The 20,474-nt window shown below is 42.8% G+C and overlaps 2 protein-coding genes and 5 non-coding genes across 7 annotated transcripts in view; all 7 read right to left on the bottom strand.

Moving 5' to 3' along the window:
• Positions 1-1,227: 1,227 nt before the first annotated feature.
• vps37a (VPS37A subunit of ESCRT-I) lies at positions 1,228-11,214 on the bottom strand. The gene is given in 13 exon segments (XM_046333158.1): positions 1,228-1,600; positions 1,828-1,936; positions 2,366-2,509; positions 2,785-2,853; positions 3,301-3,359; positions 4,432-4,559; positions 7,015-7,085; positions 8,736-8,848; positions 8,851-8,936; positions 9,371-9,471; positions 9,685-9,802; positions 10,116-10,190; positions 10,661-11,214. Coding segments are annotated over 12 exon segments (1,155 nt in total). The 5' UTR covers positions 10,771-11,214; the 3' UTR covers positions 1,228-1,600; positions 1,828-1,855.
• A 518-nt stretch (positions 11,215-11,732) lies between these two features.
• LOC124017903 lies at positions 11,733-11,948 on the bottom strand. The gene has a single exon (XR_006835540.1). It is a non-coding gene; the product is annotated as a small nucleolar RNA U3 (small nucleolar RNA).
• Positions 11,949-12,575: 627 nt separating this feature from the next.
• On the bottom strand, positions 12,576-12,791 carry LOC124017905. Its single transcript, XR_006835542.1, has one exon. It is a non-coding gene; the product is annotated as a small nucleolar RNA U3 (small nucleolar RNA).
• A 2,879-nt stretch (positions 12,792-15,670) lies between these two features.
• Positions 15,671-15,886, bottom strand: LOC124017904. Its single transcript, XR_006835541.1, has one exon. It is a non-coding gene; the product is annotated as a small nucleolar RNA U3 (small nucleolar RNA).
• A 725-nt stretch (positions 15,887-16,611) lies between these two features.
• LOC124017901 lies at positions 16,612-16,827 on the bottom strand. Its single transcript, XR_006835539.1, has one exon. It is a non-coding gene; the product is annotated as a small nucleolar RNA U3 (small nucleolar RNA).
• Positions 16,828-17,456: 629 nt separating this feature from the next.
• On the bottom strand, positions 17,457-17,672 carry LOC124017900. The gene has a single exon (XR_006835538.1). It is a non-coding gene; the product is annotated as a small nucleolar RNA U3 (small nucleolar RNA).
• A 1,171-nt stretch (positions 17,673-18,843) lies between these two features.
• Positions 18,844-20,474, bottom strand: part of micu3a (mitochondrial calcium uptake family, member 3a) — a 51,406-nt gene continuing 49,775 nt past the window's right edge. Inside the window, exon 16 of the mRNA XM_046333091.1 lies at positions 18,844-20,395. Within this exon, the coding sequence (XP_046189047.1) occupies positions 20,389-20,395 (7 nt within the window). The 3' untranslated portion in view covers positions 18,844-20,388. The remainder of the gene's footprint in view (positions 20,396-20,474) is intronic.

Raw genomic sequence — 20,474 nt, 5'->3', positions numbered from 1 at the left:
AGTTATGTTTACTGTCTCGTTCCAATAACCTGCCTTCTCACATAAAATGAAGAAACACCGCACTTCTCAACTAGCCTGGATGAACAGAAATGTCCGCGTTGCCATGACTAGGCTTTTATTTGGTCTTGAAATGAAGTGAACGTTGCTGCTTATTAGTTAAGAATCGAGAGACATACTCTTTCCTTTGGAAAGCCCATTGAATTGCGGTAACCTTTTCAGATGGTTATTCCCATTGCTGTGTATATTTAACTGTGTATACGAGTGCAGTCACTAGCGCTGTAGTATGAACACTAAGGACACATTAGAAACGTTCCGATATCAACACCAGCGCACCACTTAGAATGCATGGCCAACACATTGGTTCAATCTGAATGGGATGTGGATATTGGACCTCAAAATCTCTTTGTGATAGGTAGCATTAGCTAGCCTGTGTGCCATTCTGTTTCTGTCCTCTTGTCAACGGCCTACAGACGGGTTAGCAGACAACAGCACGAAAAGATGTGTGTGTGCGCTTCAAAGGGGCAGAAAGCCGGTGTTAAGGTTCTGGATGGACAGATCACTCGCAACACTATGCTAATATGGCTAGCATTTGCTAGCTAGCTAACCAACAACTGTAACAATGTATTTGAGAGACAAATACTCATTGTGGAACTTTATTTACGTTTTCAATAAACATTGGAGACTAAATATAGTTTACATGTTGTCAACAATCTCTAAGCCAACCACGTCTGTTTTGCCCCATAGTTGCACACGTGTCGGTTTTGTTGCTAAACAACCAACCCGTCTATGGAATGGTCATGGCTTGACAATGAGCAATGGAGTTGGAAAGAGCACAAACAGATCTGGGACCAGGTTAATAAGTATTAAACTGTTGAGAAACCACTTGTATGGTCAACCTGGGAAAACAACATGGCTGAATCCAATGGATCTCCTCTCCACTGTCGTATTTAGTGTTTACTGTATACGTTGTTGTAAATGACCTGAAATAAACTATTCACTGTCAAAGGGAAATTACATTTGATGTGCTGGTTTAAAACACATTTTACAGAACGGGATAGAGTGTACATGAGGTTATGAACATGACTGCATTTCAGTCAGACTAAAATGCAGCACACACACACACACACACACACACACACACACACACACACACACACACACACCACACGCACACACACACACACTGGTCAGATGTTAATGTTAGAAAAAAATAATAATCAGGAATTCTTAGTAAACAAATGTTCTGAATGGTTTATTAACCTAAAGAAATTAAATAACAGTACAAGGTGTCTGATTATAATAAAGGCTATTATTAACATTATTTAAATACAGTATCAGTTGTAGTTGGGTGTTCAGCAGCGTTAGCAAACTCATCCTCCAAATTCAAGTAGGTATGAATGTATGAGACAAGTCATACCATCATCATCACTGGAAACTGTATACTGAAATAAGTTCAAAAGCCTAGTTCAGGATTACAATTCATACCACAATGGTTGTTTCTTAGCCTCTATCAACACCAGGATGTGCTTCTCCTCTCTTTAGGGGTGTGTTGCTGGTAGATACATCTCCATACTTGAGAAGAGAAGAAAAGAAATGCAGCCTATGATAAAGTAAGACAAAAATGGAACATTGTTAAACCCATCATTGCTCTCAAGTATAGTCATTCCTTACATCTTTGAATTTGAGAGATACACTTCTCCAGTTGTTTACCAAAAAAATAAAAGCTTTGTAGTTGTTTGAATCTCAGATTGCCCCTTTAAGGTCAGATTACATAAACCCTTCGTACAGTGTGTACTTCATCCAACAGAGTGGCGTTAGTGTGTTTACCTTTTATAAACATGTGAGGGGAAGGGGCTCAGTGGCTGCTGGGGAACTGTCCGTGTGTGTTGATGGACTGTTGCAGCTTCTCCTCTTTGGCCCTTCTGCTGTGGCAGAGCTGTACAGCGAGAACACACACACACACACACTTCCAAATATGAAATCAAACATTGACTACTGTGTAATAGACAGTATTTACATAGAATCCCATTTCCTGGTTGTTGACTTGTTGCAGTACACCTTGTTCATATTACCACAGAGATGTTTATACAGAGTGTAAATACCGTCTACACAACAGCTCAATGCTTCCCGGCTCTCTTTTCGTGGACTATGTTATGATCCTTCTAAATCTGCTAGTTCAGTGACTGGTGAAAGACAGACATATCCATCCCCACACTATAGAATGCTGATACTGTTTGGACAACAAAGACGTGTTGAAATGTTGAAAAATACATCTGAGGTAGAATTCTGCAGTGTGCTGGTATCAGTCTCATTACTTCATGTCAGCTTGTTGACTTGACTTTTTGACAGTTAGTTCAGTTTATACCGTCCTCTTCTCCATGAAGCTGGCCAGGAAGTCGTCGATGTCCGTCTTGCCCTCCAGGAAGCTCTCGGCCGTCTCCTCTGACTCCTCCTCCGCCTGGTGGGCTGCCACCTTCAGACGAGCCTGCAGGGCACTCAGACTGCAGCTCTGGAGAACAACAAGTTCATAGAATGACACTTAAAAAAAACAACGTTTTTTTGTTGTTTTCAAACCTCAAAATGGACTCAGACGTCAAGCCAAATCCACACCCTACAACATCAGTTGTGTTGTGAATAATCTGTACATGTTTCAACCCCAAAAACATGGACAAGATGAGCAACGAATAAAACAACTCATTGCCTGGGTCATGGACAACATTGATGTACTTTTGAGGTTAGAAAACGTGATCATCACGTGTGTGTTTGGTGCAGGGAACACCTCACCTCACTGATGTCATGCTGTCTCTGCATCTTGGTCTCAAAGGCCGATTTGTTCTGGGTTAGCTGCTCGTACTGTCAACACAACAAGTAAGAAACAACTAGCGCTCACAACACAATATACCGTCTATAGCAGTAGGACTGATCCCAACCAATATTTCAACTTGGCTCAATGGTGCAAGGTGGTATCAGCTATAATGTTAGTAACAAACTGACAGTTGTCATGAGACATTCATACAGGTAGAGTGTGATTGCTAACGCATATTGACAGACAGACCTTCTGCATTCATTAGCCAGTGAATGTGTATTATTCAACAGCAGATAGCCTAGTGGTTGGCGCGTTGGGCCAGTAACCAAAAGGTTGCTAGATCGAATCCCAGAGCTGGCAAGGTAAACATATGACGTTCTGCCCCTAAACAAGGCAGTTAAACCCACTGTTCCCCGGTAGGCCGTCATTGTAAATTAGAATTTGTTCTAAACTGACTTGCCAGGTTAAATATATATATTTTTACAAATTCTCACCTTGAACAGCATTTCTTGTCTCGTCCCCTCCAGCTGAGGTTCCAGCTGCAGGTTCTTCTCTGGGAGAGAGATGACCCAGACATGTCAGTGTGTGTTCCAGGGCAGCAGTGGACTCAGCTTCAACACTTCCCCACTTTCTAGCACACACTCATTTCACTACCTGCCCATATGAACTGACTGAGGATCTGTGTAACCATAGCGATTATGAGCTTGACACCAAAGGTGTCTCTCTGGGGACAGTGTGACAGTTTGGGCTCTCTGGGGACAGTTTAGTTTGGGCTCTCTGGGGACAGTTTAGTTTGGGCTCTCTGGGGACAGTTTAGTTTGGGCTCTCTGGGGACAGTTTAGTCTGGGCTCTCTGGGGACAGTTTAGTCTGGGCTCTCTGGGGACAGTTTAGTCTGGGCTCTCTGGGGACAGTTTAGTCTGGGCTCTCTGGGGACAGTTTAGTCTGGGCTCTCTGGGGACAGTTTAGTCTGGGCTCTCTGGGGACAGTTTAGTCTGGGCTCTCTGGGGACAGTTTAGTCTGGGCTCTCTGGGGACAGTTTAGTCTGGGCTCTCTGGGGACAGTTTAGTCTGGGCTCTCTGGGGACAGTTTAGTCTGGGCTCTCTGGGGACAGTTTAGTCTGGGCTCTCTGGGGACAGTTTAGTCTGGGCTCTCTGGGGACAGTTTAGTCTGGGCTCTCTGGGGACAGTCTGGGCTCTCTGGGGTGGTCCTGGGACAGTACCCTAGTCTGGGCTCTCTGGGGACAGTTTAGTCTGGGCTCTCTGGGGACAGTTTAGTCTGGGCTCTCTGGGGACAGTTTGGGATTTTGGGCTCTCTGGGGACAGTTTGGGATTTTGGGCTCTCTGGGGACAGTTTGGGATTTTGGGCTCCTGGTATAGTAGAGCTTCATCTCCTTACGGAGTCAGAGGAACTCATGGATAAAATGTTATGTCTCTGTGTGCAGTATGAAGGGAGTTGTAGGTCATTTCTGGCGCCATTGCTAACTAGCATTAGCATGACTGGAAGCTCATAACCATGGTCCTTGCTCTAGCATTTGTTTGTGTGTACATGGTGGGCTTTGGCTATACAGTGTCACCCACTGCCCAGTCAAGTTTAGCAACCACCACTAGTGTGTAGGGAGACTCACTGGCCATGTCCACAATGCTGTTGACCAGCTCCTCCTTGTCAGTGGTGACCTGTTTGAGCTGGGGCAGGCACACAAACAACTCCAGCAGCACGTCCTCCTGCTCACTCATGTCCTTCAGCTGGGACGCACTGGGGACAACACACAGTCACACAGTCAGAGAGGGATATGGTGGGACAGATGGATGAAATCATACCTTGAAGGCAGAACCCAGTGTGTCAGAGTGAGCAATGAGCTGTCGCCACTCTCAGCTATGATGTGGGCATGCCCCTAGGGTCAATACTAGGACCCCTCCTGTTCAGCCTGTAAATTAATGATCTCCCTGTACTGGGTCTGAAGTTAAAATGTATGCAGATGATACAGTGATATATGTGCATGCAAAGAGCAAACAACAAGCTGCACAAGAACTCACTACTGTAATGGTCCAGGTTACAAAGTGGCTCAGTTACTCATGTTTGCATCTCAATGTGGGAAAAAAAGTCTGCATGTTCGTCACAAAGAGGGCAACAGATGCTACTGAGCCAGATATCTATGTGTCAGGGGAGAAGCTCCAGGTGGTATCTGATTTTGAGTACCTTGGCATCATACTTGATTCCAACCTCTCTTATAAAAAGTAGGTGAACAAGGTAACTCAAATAACCAAATTCAACTTAGCGAATTCACGAATAAAGCAAAATTGTTTGACTACGGAGGTAGCAAAACTGTACTTCAAATCTATGATACTCCCCCACTTAACATACTGCTTGACTAGTTGGGCCCAAGCTTGATGTACAACATTAAAACCTATTCAGTCTGTCTACAAACAGGCTCTCAAAGTGCTTGATAGGAAGCCCAATAGCCATCATCATTGTCACATCCTCAAAAAGCATGAGCTCTGCCTCTCGGGTGGCGCAGTGGTTAAGGGCGCTGTACTGCAGCGCCAGCTGTGCCACCAGAGACTCTGGGTTTGCGCCCAGGCTCTGTCGCAACCGGGAGGTCCGTGGGACGACGCACAATTGGCCCAGCGTCGTCCAGGTTAGGGAGGGCTTGGCCGGTAGGGATATCCTTGACTCATCACGCACCAGCGACTCCTGTGGTGGGCCAGACGTAGTGCACGCTAACCAAGGTTGCCAGGTGCACGGTGTTTCCTCCGACACATTGGTGCGGCTGGCTGTTTGTTATATGTTTCTCTGTCTGCGTGCTGTGTTGCTTGTTAATATGTTCCTTTGTGTGCGTGCTACGTGGTGATTGTTCTATTTTTCTCTGCCTGCATGCTACTTGTTCTGTTTGTCTGCGTGCTATGTGTTGCTTGTTCTATGTTTCTCTGTCTGCGTGCTGCGTGTTGCTTGTCCTATGTTGTTTTGTCTGCGTGCTACAGGTTGCTCCTGTGTTTGTCTGTGTGCTAAATGTTGCTTGTCATGTTTCTCTGTCTGCGTGCTGCGTGTTTGCTTGTCCTATGTTGCTTTGTCTGCGTGCTACAGGTTGCTCCTGTGTTTGTCTGTGTGCTAAATGTTGCTTGTCATATGTTTCTCTGTCTGCGTGCTACGTGTTGCTTGTTCTATGTTTCTCTGTCTGCGTGCTACGTGTTGCTTGTTCTATGTTTCTGTCTGCGTGCTACGTGTTGCTTGTTCTATGTTTCTCTGTCTATGCTTTCTTGTTCTGTCTGCGTGCTACGTGTTGCTTGTTCTATGCTTGTTCTATGTTTCTTGTTCTATGTTTCTCTGTCTGCGTGCTACGTGTTGCTTGTTCTATGTTTTCTCTGCTACGTGTTGCTTGTTCTATGTTTCTCTGTTTCTCTATGTTTCTCTGTCTGCGTGCTACGTGTTGCTTGTTCTATGTTTCTCTGTCTGCGTGCTACGTGTTGCTTGTTCTATGTTTCTCTGTCTGCGTGCTACGTGTTGCTTGTTCTATGTTTCTCTGTCTGCGTGCTACTATGTTTCTCTGTGCTACGTGTTGCTTGTTCTATGTTTCTCTGTCTGCGTGCTACGTGTTGCTTGTCATATGTTGCTCTGAATGTGCTTAATGCTCATCGTTTGTCTGTATTGATATTGTCATTGCTTTTAATATCCTGCCCAGGGACTGCGGTTGAAAATTAGCCGGCTGGCTAAACTGCCACTTTTACTGAAACATTGTCCCTGTAAAAATAAAAATAAATAACAAACATGGGAGAGAGAGGAAAGCGCTAATATGTAGGTTGATGTGGGATTAAGTGATGGGAACCCAAACGTGAAGGTTCAGAATTGGAAGACAATATAACTTTATTGTCCAAACAAGATGGAATATCCCTGATTGATCATTGGCTGTCAATTATTTACATGCCTATCAGTGAAAATTGGTGGGACGAGGTATAGGACTGGCTCATTGAAATGGCTGAAATGGAATTCATGGAACAAAGTCAAACATGTGGTTTCCATATGTTTGATACCATTCCAGCCATTACAATAAGCCTGTCCTCCTATAGCTCCTCCCACCAGCCTCCACTGAAACTGATATACATATCATTATATCTAAACGTTTCTTTGAGTCGTGCCCTCATACGTTACCTTTTGGACTCAACGGCCCAAAAAGTGGGCGACGTATTAAACTCCAGTGGCAGAATGCACATACCTCATTTCAGACAGCTCAGGAAATGTTTCAGGAATCTCAGGCATCTTGTACATGTGGCCGTTCAACCCAGCCTGTTGCAGACAGAGTGATATCACGTCTTATGTAGCTAACCAACACACAAAACAAGTAGCTAAGCACTTGACCATCACAGCAGTACTCCAGTACAGAAGCTCTAGTCCGCAGGTGACTGACAGGCCTCAGTGCCTGGCAACAGTTGTTAAGGTATTGTGTGCTTAGGAATGGTGGTGAGGTGTTTTGAAAATAAAGTATAATATAATAGATGCCCCTAATGATTCTAACTAGAAGAATAGGTCAGTCTGTGGTAGAGGTCGAGACCGATTATGATTTTTCAACGCCGATACCGATACCGATTAATCGGACGATTTGTATTTATTTATTTGTAATAATGACAATTACAACAATACTGAATGAACACTTATTTTAACTTAATATAATACATCAATCAAATCAATTTAGCCTCAAGTAAATAATGAAACATGTTCAATTTGGTTTAAATAATGCAAAAACAAAGTGTTGGAGAAGAAAGTAAAAGTGCAATATGTGCTATGTAAGAAAGCTAAGTTTTAGGTTGTATTTAGTATAGGAATTATAGGACAATTTCCCTCTATACCATTTGTATTTCATTAACCTTTGACTATTGGATGTTCTTATAGGCACTTTAGTATTGCCAGTGTAACAGTATAGCTTCCGTCCCTCTCCTCGCTCCTCCCTGGGCTCGAACCAGCAACACAACGACAACAGCCACCATCGAAGCAGCGTTACCCATGCAGAGCAAGGGGAACAAATACTAGAAGGCTCAGAGCGAGTGACGTTTGAAACGCTATTAGCGCGCGCTAACTAGCTAGCCATTTCACTTCGGTTACACCAGCCTCATCTCGGGAGTTGATAGGCTTGAAGTCATAAACAGCGCAATGCTTGACGCACAATGAAGAGCTGCTGGCAAAACGCACGAAAATGCTGCTTCTGCCTACCACCGCTCAGTCAGATACTTAGATACTTGTATGCTCAGTCAGATTATATGCAACGCAGGACACGCTAGATAATATATGCAACGCAGGACACGCTAGATAATATCTAGTAACATCATCAACCATGTGTAGTTAACTAGTGGTTATGATTGATTGTTTTTTATAAGATAAGTTTAATGCTAGCTAGCAACTTTTCTTGGCTTACTACATTTGTGTAACAGGCAGTCTCCTTGTGGAGTGCAATGAGAGAGAGGCAGGTCATTATTGCGTTTGATTAGTTAACTGTAAGGTTGCAAGATTGAATCCACCGAGCTGACAAGGTGAAAATCTGTCGTTCTGCCCCTGAACAAGGCAGTTAACCCACTGTTCCTAGGCTGTCATTGAAAATAAGAATGTGTTCTTAACTGACTAGCCTAGTTAAATAAAAGGTATATAAAAATATATATATATAAATATTATTTTTTTTAATCGGCGCCCAAAAATACTTATTACCGATTGTTATGAAATCTTGAAATCGGCCCTAATTAATCGGCCATTTCGATTAATCGGTCGACCTCTAGTCTGTGGGTATTTGTCTGTCCTGATGAAACATTGCTACATTAAACCTCTTGGGGCGTCTAAACTGCATGCCAAGTAAGTCTCCTTAACTTATACATTTAGGTATTATGTCGGTATTAGCCAGATATCTACTGGGTAAACTACACTTCAATGAACCTGTGGTAGTGCGTTTACCTGGGAGTCTGCGGTGGGTACGGGGAGAGGCAGGTCGGTGATGAGGCCGTAGACAGGGGCTGCTGCCCAGGGAGGGCAGTGACCGTGAGCTCCCTCTACACCCGCGTGGGGCACGGGGGCGGGGTGGGGCCCACGGGGCGCAGCCCATAGTGGAAGCTCTGTGTGGGGTAGGGAGGCATCCCCGACGGCTTGTACATGTTACTGCACAACAGAGAGGGAGATGGCAGGGAGGAAAGATGGGAGAAACAGAAAGCTGTTGAGAATGGGCTCCCTTTGTGAAGAAACTGTACTCAGTTAAATGACACTAGTCACTGAGCTAGTCCTTCTGCCTCCTTGTATCCTTTACTGTAAAGCTATGGCAGTTATTACGGCTGTCTCATGTGACTTTTTACACCTTTTCATCGTCCTTTCATTGCGTATTACACGCAACCCAAAGAATTTGCCTTCAACGGCCAACAAAGGATTTACATGATGATGTGTGTGTGTGTGTGTGTGTGTGTGTGTGTGTGTGTGTGTGTGTGTGTGTGTGTGTGTGTGTGTGTGTGTGTGTGTGTGTGTGTGTGTGTGTGTGTGTGTGTGTGTGTGTGTGTGTGTGTGTGTGTGTGTGTGTGTGTGTGTGTGTGTGTGGTACTGACTAAGGGAAGCCGGTGGGGCCAGACGTCAGGACCGGTGGACTCTTCCAGAACTCATCCAGGAGACTCTGGATGACTTTGCCCAGATCTGAGTGCATTCCAAACTGAGAACATAGGCCTGTTAGCTTCATGACAAGCACATGAATACCAGATGTTTGCATCCATGTCAACACCTGCCCCTATACAGACAAGGTATAAATACCTAGAGAAAAACATCAAATGGTCACCACTCAGATCACCACAGATTTAGCTTCCCTTGTCTCTTGTATGGTTGACATAGGATGTTATTTAGGTCTATCTAGTTGAGAAGGACTTACATTGGTAATGAGGGGGCTGGTAACCATGGTGCCATTGTTGCTGTCTACCAGGTGATGTCCTACTGGAGGGTACACACTGACTGCTGGTTTCTCCTGGGGAAACTGAGGCGGAAGCAAGCTGGAGAGGACGAGAAAGAGAAGAGGGGGATAGGGGGGAGGAAGGTACAGAGAGAGGTCATTGAAAGTGATAGTAGCCTATGAGTTATGAGGGTTTGAGTCCTATTGATCCCGCAAGAAATAAATAAACAAGTCAGACATAGCCAAGTAAATGGAAGATTAACCCAGCTGTACTGTAAACCAAGGGCAGGATGAGCTATTGGGGTTTACACACATGTTGACAGTGATGGGACAACACGCTCATATGTTGATGCTAAAACGTGAACATGTATTCATCTGTTAATGCGAACTCTGTAAACGTGCAGCTCGCTCACATGTTGACGCTGATGGTTGAGTTGTTGACTGTGAAAGGGATTCTGTACTCCACATCTTTCTGGATCTCGGCTAAGCTGTAGGAGAAGAAAACCGAAACATGTAACGTTAGATACAAACCAGTTTATCCACCTTACACACAATACTTTGACACGTCAATCCAAAACGTATTTAGCTAGCTAGTATATTGAAAAAGATAGTGACACACGTATACATTAGACATATTGTTCATATTAGTTACATAACGTTACAATTATGTCACCTATAAAGTTAGGCTGACTATCTAGGAGAGCGCGGAGGGGCACCTCTCTCTAATGTCACTTGTAAACAATACCTAATACTTTAATCTGACCTTGTCCCATCATCTGTCGGTGTTGCGATGGGGGCACTAACGTTAGCTAGCGAGACATCGCACGATACACACTAATTACACCCTGTGACAACGCTTTAAATAGTAGCAAATACTTTAGCAAGCTAACAAGGCTGACAAACCACGGATTAGCCATAACTAGCTAGTTAGCATTGCTAGTACGTGATGTTGATTTACCTGGAGTGGGCAGCTCTGAGAGACTCGATCTGCCGTTGTCTTTGTTGCTGCAAGCTATTAAGAGGTGGGAGAGGTCCGGAACCCTTGGATGAGGGGAAAAGCCAGTTCATCCTATTCTGGCTGGGCACGAACTTGAACTTAATGACTAGCTAGCTAATGAATTAATAAATCACTATCCAACCTCAACAAGAACAGACGCGACAGACAAGGGAAGGAGAAAAACCCCGTCGAGATGTAGCCAATATCCGCTAGCCTGTACCTTCTAGCTACTTGCACACCGATAACTTTCGGTATGGCATATCTTAGATGGTCGTAAAAAATAACTATTCAATTTCTCCGCTTGAAGCATTTATCCAAAATTGGCACTGTCATTCTTGGTAAGCTTAGTAGCTACCGAGCACATAAACGGATAATAGGAAGACAACAACCCTCGTTGTGTACGAGCATGATTAAGTAGTTTGCGTACTACCTCACTGTACACAAAGAAACCAGGAAGGTAAATGTACAAGTATTTTGGGGGGAAAATAACTAGAGATATATTTAAAATGAATGAAATTGTTGTTAATACTGTTGTGACAAATGTAACATAATTGTAATGTTTTTTTTTTACATTCTCCGCATCAGGAGTTCAGAGGTCAATGCGCATACTTCAATGACGTCACAGTGACGTTTTACAGTTTCTACCACAACATTCCTATGGTTTCTACTGTCACTACAAATAACATCGATTGGGCAATAGGGGAAAAAATACTCTAGAAGATTTAAGAACGGCACCTCTAATTAAATTAACGTTACTTTATCATGACCTGGTGAAAGAATACATTGCATGTTTTCACTCTTATATAAGCCTAATAATAAAGTAAATACCATGATAACAGCCGGCACATAAACGTTACTATACCACCTACTATTGACATTACATGTAGTCTATACATACCAGTTATGATCAGTATTCTTGTTTGATTTACACAAACTAAATCTAAACACTCTTGTGTTGCGGTGACAAACCATTTAATAACCTGAACTACAACCCATGTACCAGAGAAGTTAACATTAACAATATGAAGAGCTAACCACTCTGATCATATTCCCTCCCTCAATGCTCCACAAGGAAGCAAAGAACGGTCATCAATGGCAGAGAGCGGATGAACTGAATCATTACTCAAAGCCCGCTTCGCGCTCAGAAGGGAATATCGCATCTCATCATCGTGGGTTGCGAGATCAAACACTTTAGAAACACATTTCTCAAGTCAAGAACTATAGAAATGATCCCTGAAAGTATAGTCTTAATTAATTTGAGGGCGAGCGAGGGAAGCCTATGTTGGAGCTGCTATTCTCACTAACGGTTTCCCACGTACAAAGAGCACACTGTATAGTACTATGTGGCCGAAATCATGCTTATTGGGCTACTTTTCATCAATAGGTCACATATGGAATGAGTTATTGTCGTGTTTTATGCCCAAGAAAGCTTCATAAAATACATTTTCAAGTTGCTCCACAATATAACTTTGCAAATGAGGGAGGTGCCAGAAGGTACTCGTTGCAGTTTTTATGGGACTGGCATTGGCTGAAAAAGTCAATGGCCTACAATAGAGAAAATACAAGAAAACCCTTTTTAGAAATCAAATGTAATTGAAAAGGTAGAGTTCTGACTGGATTAAAATCAATTATCTCCTATACAACGTCATAGCAAGGCTAACAGGAACATTAAACAGTATTGAAACCAACTGTTGTGTAAATGGTGATAAACTTTTTAATAACCTGAACTACAATACATGTACCAGAGAAGTTAATATTTACAATATTAAGAGCTAACCACTCTGATCATATTCAGGAACATTAAACAGTATTGAAACCAACTGTTGTATAATGTTGTGTAAATGGTGATAAACTCTTTAATAACCTGAACCTCCTAACCACTCTGATCATATTCCCTCTCTCAATGCTCCACAAGGAAGCAAAGAACGGTCATCAATGGCAGAGAGCGGATGAACTGAATCATTACTCAAAGCCCGCTTCGCGCTCAGAAGGGAATATCGCATCTCATCATCGTGGGTTGCGAGATCAAACACTTTAGAAACACATTTCTCAAGTCAAGAACTATAGAAATGATCCCTGAAAGTATAGTCTTAATGTATATTTGGGCGAGCGAGGCTAGGACATGTCGGAGCAGTCATTCTGACTGACGGTTTCACAGCTCCCTCCCTCACTGTCACTACCTACAGTCGCTTCTCACTGTGCAGAGCGCGATACAGCAGCACGTGGCAGCAGCCTTACTACTGACCTGTATCAGGTATCACATATATGTATTGAATGTAAAGTAACAGTTAATAAACATATAATATAATTTACTGGCTCACAAAAAGCACATATGTCCCAGATTAACAGAATACATTCTCGAGTTGCCTAAAATGAAATAATGGGAGGTAACTACCAGAGGCTGCTCAGATTTTTGGGCGACTACTACCATTGGCTGAAAACCCCACGTTCGATAATATATTTATTGTTTAATACTGAACACAAATATAAAGGCAACTAGAACAATGTAAACTATTTTACTGTGATAGTTCATATAAGGAAATTGTTCAATTCAAATAAATCAATTAGGCCCTAATCGATGGATTTCACATGACAAAGGTGCCTTCTCAGCCCCGTCCTGTCGTCCCTGTTCCCCCTATGACTGCGTGACCACGCACGCCTCCAACTCAATCATCAAGTTTGCTGATGACACTACAGTAGTAGGCCTGATTACCAACAATGACGAGACACTCTACAGGGAGGAGGTGAGGGCCCTGGTGGAGTGGTGCCAGGGAAATACCCTCAACGTCAACAAAACGAAGGAGCTGATTGTGGACTTCAGCAAACAGCAGAGGGAGCACCCCCCCATCCACATCGACAGGAGCGCAGTGGAGAAGGTGGAAGGCTTAAAATGTCTCAGAATACACATCACTGACAATCTGAAATGGTCCACCCACACAGACAGCAAGGTGAAGAAGGCGCAACAGCATTTCGTTACACCTACAATAACACCTGCTAAATGTGTTTATTTTTCTTTTGGAAAAGTTGTATTGACACAATTCCTTTAAAAACAGCTCATACATTTTTTACATCATTTACACACATAAAAAACGGCAACAAAGCATAAAACACAGCATTTGAAAGTTACATTTAAATGTGTTAAAAAGTACATGTTGTTAAAACCAATGAAAACAACCTTGAATAAAAGTACTTTCTTTGTAAAAACATCAAATCTGTAAAAGCCATTTAAAATGTGTGCTGATGATCTAACAAAGGTAAAACATTTTTAAGGCATGAAAAACATGGTAAAAAGCCACTTTGTTAAGAAGCCGTCTTCGGTCCCTTGTACAGGAGCGGGGTGAGTCTTTATCAAGCTCACCTCATCCTGCTCTTCTGAATAGATCATCGTCCCGTCCTTCGGGGCCCAGAGGAGATCCCTCCCCTAGGCGCATCGCCCTAGGCGCCGCAGCGCTGTCAGGCCGTGGCCACCGGGACCTAGGGTGTTGTGGGGGACCCTTCGCCTGGGGTCGAGGCCCCCTTCCTTTCGTACCACCCCAGGGCTTCCGTGGCTACCATGGCCACTGCCTGGGGGGTGGTCTCTACGTTTTTCGCTACCAGCAGGTTACGGGAGGACCACAGTGCTTCCTTCAGGCACGTGAGGGTGGGCCAGAGCTTGGTGAAGGTCTTCGATGGAATGGGCCTTCGGCCCACCCCATACAGCACGAGCTGAGGTGTTAGGTCCTCCCCTGCTGGCAGACACGAGGAGATCAGGGGGCCTGCTTCCTTCCACAGGTCCCTGGCGGCTCTGCACTCCCAGAGCATGTGCCTCACCGACTCTTCTTGGCCGCAGCCTGGTCGGGGGCACGCGGATGTCCTCGCGGGCGACCATCCAGGACAGGTCCCGATGCCGATTCAGGAGAGCAGGATGGGCCACGTTGCGCAAAACCGTTGTGGGCTCACCTTTATGTGACCAATATAATTTGATTTGACTGAGCAGGGGCCTAGCCACTGGACTGGGGAGCCAGGCCCACCCACTGGGGGGCCCAGCCAATCAGAACAAGTTTTTCCCCACATGTTCTTTTTTGGTTATCTGACCAGAACTTAAATACCCATCTAGGACAGTAAAGATAGTATTCTGAAATTGGGAAGTAGAGTCACTTCCGAGTTTCTTGTAAAAGGTTGAAAAAGATGTTGCTCATCTCCTTAAGAACAAACAGGAGTCCAAATCTTTCCATATACAATCCGATACGTCAGTCCTTATTCGCCCTGCTGTCTATGACACTCATTTACATAAACTGCCCTATCCAGGAGTACAACCGATCCACCCTTATCAGCAGGGCGAATAAGGACTGACGTATCGGATTGTATATGGAAAGATTTGGACTCCTGTTTGTTCTTACGGAGATGAGCAACATCTTTTTCAACAAGTCTGCAATATGTCTCGATAGAGTGATTGCGATTGGCTGGAGGTATAAAATAACTCTTGCTCCTAAAAGGAGTCGGAGTATGTGCAGGGGAGCAACCTACTGGTTCAATAGAAATGTCAGGATTAGGGGAGCTAAAGTATTCCCTTAAACGGATGTTTCTAAAAAACTTAAACATGTCTACCTTAACATCAAAATCGTTGCACTGGGTTGTAAAGGCACAAAATATAACCCTTTAATAAGCAAAGAGATATGGGCAGGGCTCAATATCTTGCTTGATGAATTAAAGATACAGTCCCGTGGGTTCTGGGACCGTGTGAACGGTCTCCTCTGCCTCAGATAGTCGTTTCTTCTTACCCCGTCGGGTGCGGCATCTCGTCGATGCGCGTGCCTGCGGCCTGCTCTGCCCTTCCGTCAGAAGGATAGCACACCAGCGCTCACATAAATCATATATGCGCTGTCCCAATGATGGTTCTTTAGTATTGAAAACAACTGTGTAATGGCGATAAATGAATTAGTAACCTGAATTACAATACAAAGAAGTTAATATTAACAATATTAAGAGCTAACCACTCTGATCATATTCCCTCCCTCAATGCTCCACAAGGAAACAAAGAACGGTCATCAATGGCAGAAAGCGGATGAACTGAATCATTACTCAAAGCCCGCTTCGCGCTCAGAAGGGAATATCGCATCTCGTCATCGTGGGTTGCGAGACCAAACACTTTAGAAACACATTTCTCAAGTCAAGAACTATAGAAATGATCCCTGAAAGTATAGTCTTAATTAAATTGAGGGCGAGCGAGGGAAGCCTATGTTGGAGCTGCTATTCTCACTAACGGTTTCCCACCGTACAAAGAGCACGATATATAGTACCACGTGGCTGAAATCATGCGTATTGGGCTACAAACAGTTGTTATACCCATGAAAACCTCACCAAATACATGTTCAAGTTGCCCAGAATAGTACTTGGCAAATGAGGGAGGTGCCAGAGGGTAATGATGCAGTTTTTAGGGGACTGCTATTGGCTGAGAACATCAGTGGCCCACAATAGAGAAAATATAATTTAGATATAACATGTAATTGAACAATTTGAGTTCCGACTGGATTGGTATGTTGAATGGAGATTGCTTTGTAATACATTTCCTATTTATATTTCCTTGGGCTCCCGAGTGGCGCAGCAGTCTAAGGCACGCTATCTCAATACTGGGGGCGTCACTACAGACCCTGGTTCGATCCAGGGCTGTAATCACAACTGGCCGTGTTCGGGAGTCCCATAGGGCAGCGCTCAACGTCGTCCGGGTTAGGGAAGGGTTTGTCCGGGTAGGCTGTCATCGTAAATAATAATTTAACTGGCCTTGCCTAGTTAAATAAAAAGCATTACCACATTTGACATTTAACAGCATTGAAGGAAGTTGAACTATTTTTATGAAATAATTACTGACATCCAGAAGTTTGGTAATAGTGTAAACCTTACGATTAATTCGATATTTAACACTAATCAGTCTAACCACTCTGATCATATTCCCTCCCTCAATGCTCCACAAGGAAGCAAAGAACGGTCATCAATGGCAGAGAGCGGATGAACTGAATCATTACTCAAAGCCCGCTTCGCGCTCAGAAGGGAATATCGCATCTCATCATCGTGGGTTGCGAGATCAAACACTTTAGAAACACATTTCTCAAGTCAAGAACTATAGAAATGATCCCTGAAAGTATAGTCTTAATTAAATTGAGGGCGAGCGAGGGAAGCCTATGTTGGAGCTGCTATTCTCACTAACGGTTTTCCACGTACAAAGAGCACACTGTATAGTACTATGTGGCCGAAATCATGGTTATCGGGCTACTTTTCATCAATAGGTCACATAAGGAATATTGTCGAGTTTTATGCACATTTTCAAGTTGCTCCACAATATAACTTTGCAAATGAGGGAGGTGCCAGAAGGTACTCATTGCAGTTTTTATGGGACTGGCATTGGCTGAAAAAGTCAATGGCCTACAATAGAGAAAATACAAGAAAACCCTTTTTAGAAATCAAATGTAATTGAAAAGGTAGAGTGGATTAAAATCACATATCTCCTATACAACGTCATAGCAAGGCTAACAGGAACATTAAACAGTATTGAAACCAACTGTGTTGTGTAATGATAAAGTAAATACCATAACAGCCGGCACATAAACGTTACTATACCACCTGCTATTGTCTATACAATACCAGTTATGATCAGTATTCTTGATTGATTTACACCAACTAAATCTAACCTAACTACTCTGTGTTACGGTGACAAACCATTTAATAACCTGAACAACAATACATGTACCAAAGAAGTTTATATTAACAATATGAAGAGCTAACCACTCTGATCATATTCCCTCCCTCAATGCTCCACAAGGAAGCAAAGAACGGTCATCAATGGCAGAGAGCGGATGAACTGAATCATTACTCAAAGCCCGCTTCGCGCTCAGAAGGGAATATCGCATCTCATCATCGTGGGTTGCGAGATCAAACACTTTAGAAACACATTTCTCAAGTCAAGAACTATAGAAATGATCCCTGAAAGTATAGTCTTAACGTATCTCTGGGCGAGCAAGGGAAGTCTATGTCGGGACAAGCATTTCCACTAACGGTTTCATCTAAATGGTCATTGTCTGCGAGATTTACAGAGGTAAATATACACCCGTTCATGGACACACAATATTCTTAATAGAATGTGCGCCAATTACTATAATTATATCTAAAAATGGATTAATATTCTGTGAATGTCAGTACCCACAATACCTTGCTGGTAACAAGCACTGTTGACTGTGGCGGCAGAGCTGAGCTGGAGGTCAACTTTATATAATGATGTACTTGTTCTTTGTAAATTTAAAACATTACCATATTGAAAAATGTGCATTAAACGTGTATGTGTATGTAAACACAGTGAAATCTGCACGATAAGTTTCGAAGACGTTATATTTACATGGTGGAATAGATTGATGAGCGTACTGGTGCGTTGGGGAGAAGTGTCCTGACGGAATCATAAGAACGCATTTCTCGTTCCACTTTTCAAAAGAAAGGCGCGCTACGCTACAAATTGATCTGCTTTGCGAAATAACGGCACAATAACGTTATTATAAAGATATGATAAAATAAGTAAAAACGCATTCATTAAAGCATTATTAAACGTAGCTGGCTACACAAGCTGGTGTCACGGCCGTAATTATAGAAATACGTTTTAATGTGTCAACCTGGCAAAACTTTACTCAGTAACGTTATCTGACAGTGAGAGGCTAGGAATTTGCGTTAGCTAGCCAACTAACAGCTACATCTTACCAGCAGCCACAGGAGACTGCTAAGGACGCTCATAATAATGTATAGAACGACGAATTGAATGACAGCAAACCCATGGGAACCGTGTTTTAGTCCACTTACTCCGCTCAATTATTACCACAAGCCAGTCCTCCCCAATTCAGGTGCCAGCAGCTCATAGCTAGCCTTCGCAGTGCTCAGTTGATGAAATAAAAATAAACCAACTGCAGTCTTTTTTTGAAGAAAAAAACAAACATACAAATTGATGATTGAAAATGTAGCTACCCAGCGCTGCTAAATAAAGTGATATCGTTCATGTCGCAGGTGCATGTCAGCTGACAATACAACTTTTGCGGTGAAAAAATGTAAAGCCCGCGTGCGCATGTCCATTCTATGTAGTTGGCTGAAAAAACAAATACACAGTATGCAATTATGCTAAACAGCCTCTGTTTCATTCAAAAGTCTTTATTCGTGCTTTCATCACACTTTTCACTTGCATTCTGTCAATTTATTTTCACACCAACCACACACTTCACCGCTTAGTTGAGGGAATGGTCGAGAAATGTGTTTATATGTTCTATAGCGTCTAATGTAATGCAAATACGCAGAGTAACTATAAACCAGTTAAGTCGAACCATTTAAGTTATTTAATATTCAAACTAAATACAGATATACACCTTGAATCGTTGAACATAATTAAATCACTATCATGCTAACTGGTCAAAACTTAAAATCAAAACGTCTGCTCATAATATTGCTGTTCAGTAATTCAATAAATAAATCTAATAATTTCCAATTGAGATGAAATGTTGGTCAATTACATAGTGAATCAAGGAAACCTAGGTTGCACAGTACACTGGTAGGAGGGCAGGTCAGCAATTTGCTTTCCGAAAAGTTATATTTTCAACGAAATTTGTTGCTGGAATGGAATTAGTTTTGACAGGGAAGACATGTAGAAAACAAGGCACACATGAAAAAAAGTTAGACTTCTTCCCCGCCTAATCATTACAAGCGTAACACACACAATAGACAGAAGATAAGGAGTCTTAAAGGAATATCATGATCTTGCTCTCTCTTTCTCTCATTTGGAAGATCATCAATTGCAAACATTTCAAAAACATACTACTATTGCTTCATTGTAGAATTCATTGCATTTGTAGGCTATGTATTGATCTTTATTATCTAGCCAGATGACCAAACTTGCTGCTGAATATATGCAACTAGGCCTGTGTAAACTGGAAAAAAACATGAATAGAAAAATACATGATTAAGACATTAAGATTCTCTTCCTTCTCCCATACCTTTCTCTCACTGGTAAAGGCATTTGATACAGATACTACACTTGACCATGCAGGCTCTTACTGTAATGTAAGTCACAGTCTTTATTTGACCATTATTATATATTATTATATTACAAACCTTAATGTGATACGAGCATTTTTTTTTTTTTTTACCATAAATCGTTCTATATTATGAGTAATCAGAGATTAGTTACAACTTTCTGTAAACTGTAATTTTTTTGTGCTTTTCAAATGTTTGGAGAGTACTGCTTAAATACTAGGTGCAGTAGTGTAGGCTATACATCACTGGCCTACTTGCAATGGGAGGAATATGGATTGTGGAATTGATCCACGATTGAATAAACTGGAGAACTGAAACCAATGAGATGTCTCTTGCAAAATGGCAGCCTCTCTGCATGCTAGTGGAGGGGATGGTGACTGAGAACGTAGACTTAAAACCACAATGTTCCCCTGCAGATTGTTCATGGAATCATTCACCTCCAGTCCCCCTCCATCTCTTTTCCTTGTCTTCATCCTCACCTTCGTCATCCTATTCTCCTCATCTTCCTCCACTTCTTCGTCCTCCACTTCCTCTTCTCATCATCCTGTTCCTCCTTCTTTAAACCCTAGCCTGGAACCTCCTCTAGAGTTGGCGGACCTGTTTCCTGGCCTCGGCACGCAGGCAGATGGGGAAGGAGGCATGTTGTTTCCTGTTCACCTGGTAAACAATGACAATGGTACCATTAAACAGGGAATTTAGCCGGGATGCAGGATATAGACTAATACACAGGACTGTGCTT

This window comes from Oncorhynchus gorbuscha, unplaced genomic scaffold, assembly GCF_021184085.1.
Source record: "Oncorhynchus gorbuscha isolate QuinsamMale2020 ecotype Even-year unplaced genomic scaffold, OgorEven_v1.0 Un_scaffold_346, whole genome shotgun sequence".
NCBI lineage: Eukaryota > Metazoa > Chordata > Actinopteri > Salmoniformes > Salmonidae > Oncorhynchus > Oncorhynchus gorbuscha.
The sequence above is the reverse complement of the archived record's forward strand: the minus strand, read 5'-3'. Positions and strand labels throughout refer to the sequence as shown.